This window comes from Leopardus geoffroyi, chromosome B2 (assembly GCF_018350155.1).
Source record: "Leopardus geoffroyi isolate Oge1 chromosome B2, O.geoffroyi_Oge1_pat1.0, whole genome shotgun sequence".
NCBI lineage: Eukaryota > Metazoa > Chordata > Mammalia > Carnivora > Felidae > Leopardus > Leopardus geoffroyi.
This window is the reverse complement of record NC_059332.1, coordinates 1,013,734-1,017,361: the sequence shown is the minus strand read 5'-3', so window position 1 is coordinate 1,017,361 and position 3,628 is coordinate 1,013,734. Positions and strand designations below refer to the sequence as shown.

Genomic DNA, 3,628 nt, shown 5'->3' with positions numbered 1-3,628 from the left:
ATATTCCTTTCTCTGTAACAACAAATTGGAAATAGCCTGAAAATACATAAAAGAGGAATACATTGAAATTCTTTTGTTTTTTGTTAAAAAATATTTTCTATGAAAATTGTCTTCTTGGCTATGGAACTTAATATTTAATCTTTATCCAACACTAACTTAGGGATTTATAAAAAAGAACTCATTCACTTGAGAACTTATTGATTTTATCCACAACAGGAAAAATATATGCATGAAACATAAAAATAAAACTGTAAAAATGTTACTGTAACAAGAGTATATTTGGAAATGGCATAGGTCTTCTCCAGTCTACTGACAGGTGTTTGATGATGAGTGGGCATCCTTTGAGTTTATGATTCTTCCTCCGGGTATTAGAAACAATGGTGATGGGAAAAAATGCAAGTTCTGAAGGCTACTTTGTTCTACTGGGTTTTTCTCATTGGCCTCATCTGGAAGTAGTTCTCTTTGTGCTTATCTTGATGTTCTACTTGATGACATTGATAGGCAACCTTTTTATTATTGTCTTGTCATACCTGGACGCCCATCTCCACACTCCCATGTACTTCTTCCTCTCAAACCTCTCTTTTCTGGATCTCTGCTACACCACCAGCTCCATCCCTCAGTTGCTGATCAATCTCTGGGGCCCAGAAAAGACCATCTCTTATGCCGGTTGCATGACCCAACTTTACTTTGCCCTTGCACTGGGAACCACAGAGTGTGTCCTCCTGGTGGTCATGTCCTATGACCGTTATGCAGCTGTCTGTAGACCCCTGCATTACACTGTGATCATGAACCCTCGTTTCTGCCACCTGTTGGCTGTGGCTTCCTGGGTCAGTGGCTTTACCAACTCAGCACTTCATTCCTCCTTTACCTTCTGGGTACCCCTCTGTGGACATCGCCAAGTGGACCATTTCTTCTGTGAAGTTCCAGCACTGCTGCGATTATCATGTGTTGATACCCGTGCTAATGAGCTGACCCTCCTGATCACGAGCTCCATTTTTGTTCTCATACCACTCATCCTCATTCTCAGTTCTTATGGCGCCATTGCCTGGGCTGTGCTGAGGATGCAGTCATCAGCTGGACTTCAGAGAGTCTTTGGGACATGTGGAGCCCATCTTATGGTTGTGTCCCTCTTTTTCATTCCAGCCATGTGCATATATCTGCAGCCACCATCAGAACATTCTCAAGATCAAGGCAAGTTCATTGCCCTCTTTTATACTGTTGTCACACCTAGCCTCAACCCTCTAATCTACACTCTCAGAAACAAAGATGTAAGAGAAGCAGCAAGGAGACAAATGGGTCTAGATTGGGAGACATGACAGAGAGATCACAATTTTTGTGCTGCAACTTTCGTTCAGAGTCTGATCCATCTTGGAGGGTTTTTCCCTGCTTGTTTGATACTTATTTTAGTCTAAAACCCAGCCTTAAACTTGGGTTGTTTTTATTGGCTAATTCTGAACTATTATCTAGAGATAAATTTTTGATTTGTAACACTTCATGTTTAATAATTCCATATTTAGTGTCCATAGAAATTAGAAACTGTTTTTTTAACATTATTTATTCATTTGGAGAGAGACAGAAATCACAAGTGGGGGAGGGAGAGAGAGAGGAAGAGAGAGAATCCCTAGCAGGCTTCACAGAGCCCAGAGCCTGATGTGGGGGTGGAACTCATGAAACCATGAGATCATAACCTGAGCTAAAATCAAGAGTTGAATGCTTAACCAACTGAGCCACCCAATCACATCGTAGGGGCTGTGTTTTAAAAATAATATGCTAAGGTGTGCCTGGATCACTCATGTTGATTAAATGTTGGAATCTTGACTTTGGCTCAGGTCATAATCTCATGGTTTTTGAATTCAAGCCCCGCATCTGGGTCTGTGCCAACAGCATGGAGCCTGCTTAGGATTCTTTCTCCCTGTCTGTCCTCCACTGGCTCTCTCTTTCTCCATAAATAAATAAATGAAAACTTCTAAAATAAATAAAACAAAAATAATATGCTAAATTATGGAATGAGCATTAGTATTTACAAAAAGATGGGGGCACTATTGCAAAAACATAGATGAATGGAGTTTTTGGTCATTGACAGGCATTTGATTTAGTTAAATGGTAAAACGATGTATGACACTTCTTTGGTTGAGGCATACTTTTTTCAAGATACTATATTATATGAGTGTTTTATTCTATGGGTCTATATGCTTGTCACATTGAACAGCATAAAGAAATATCTGTTCAAAATGGTTCATTTGTCCACCCATCCAATTATGCATCTACTCATTCATTTATTCATTTACTTCAATACCTAAATATCTTCTAGATGTCAGATTTTGCTAAAATAGGTGAATAAAACTCTTTTTGCCTGAATTGAACTCATTTTCTGGTGGGGGAAATAACAATGTAAGGTAAAAAATGAAGTATCTTGATTTGAATTAATGTGTCACTGGGAACAGTGCTAATAATTTATGGTAGCTTTTTAAATTTAAAACAAGGGACACCTGGGGGGCTCAGTTGGTTAAGTGTCCAACTCTGGCACAGGTCATGAACTCACAGTTTATGAGTTTGAGCCCGACATTGGACTCTCTGCTCTCAGTTCAGAGCCAACTTGGATCCTTGGTCTCTCTCTTTCTCCCCCTCCCCCACTGTCTCTGTTAAAAATATTAAAATAAATAAATAAATAAATAAATAAATAAATAAATAAATAAAATTTAAAACAAAGAGTTTGGCCATGGATCTTGAACAATAAACGCCTATTCTTAATTCCTGTAGGAGGATGATACTATTCAAGAAAACCAAACAAAACAGAATATGTGTTTAATTTGTTTTTTTTTTTTTCAACGTTTATTTTTTATTTTTATTTTTTGGGATAGAGAGAGACAGAGCATGAACGGGGGAGGGGCAGAGAGAGAGGGAGACACAGAATCGGAAACAGGCTCCAGGCTCTGAGCCATCAGCCCAGAGCCCAACGCGGGGCTCGAACTCACGGACCGCGAGATCGTGACCTGGCTGAAGTCGGATGCTCAACCGACTGAGCCACCCAGGTGCCCCAAGTGTTTAATTTGTTTTAATTGGGCTTTATTAATGACATACTGAAGGTACATCAACACTTTCCTTTTAAACATCATTATTCCTTGTTGATTAGAATTACTTTTTAATGTTAAAAAGAAACTTGGCCAATATCCTTTAATTTATCACTCTTAATGGTAGTTAATAATACTGATGAATCATGAGTGGGAGACACTCTTAAGTAATACAGTACCAGTAGACTTCTCTTCATTTTCTACTTTTAAAGACACTTGAAAATGTATACCTTAGTTAGAATAACTTTTAAAATTGTGATTTATAGACTGCCAGCTAATGGGAATTCATAAATGGAACAACTAGGTGAAGTAATATTAGAACATTTAATATCTGACACAGATAGAACTAGGCTCTGAAAAAATAATATGATTCATCCAAGGGATGTCTTAATTATCTGAACAAATTATTGATTAAAAGAATTGATTGGTGCATGTTAATTTTGCTTTTAAAACTTAATTTAATATGAATATTTGTCATTAGCATGGATACTACAAAAATAAACATACATATTTTTCAATTACTTAGTATTAATATATGATACTTTTCTTGTAATGAC

General features: G+C 37.5%; 1 protein-coding gene across 1 annotated transcript; it reads left to right on the top strand.

The window, feature by feature from the left end:
* The first annotated feature begins 377 nt into the window (after positions 1–377).
* Positions 378–1,316, top strand: LOC123609385 (olfactory receptor 2J3-like). Its single transcript, XM_045500399.1, has one exon. The coding sequence runs from the start codon at positions 378–380 to the stop codon at positions 1,314–1,316; it is 939 nt and encodes a 312-aa protein (XP_045356355.1).
* Positions 1,317–3,628: the final 2,312 nt, after the last annotated feature.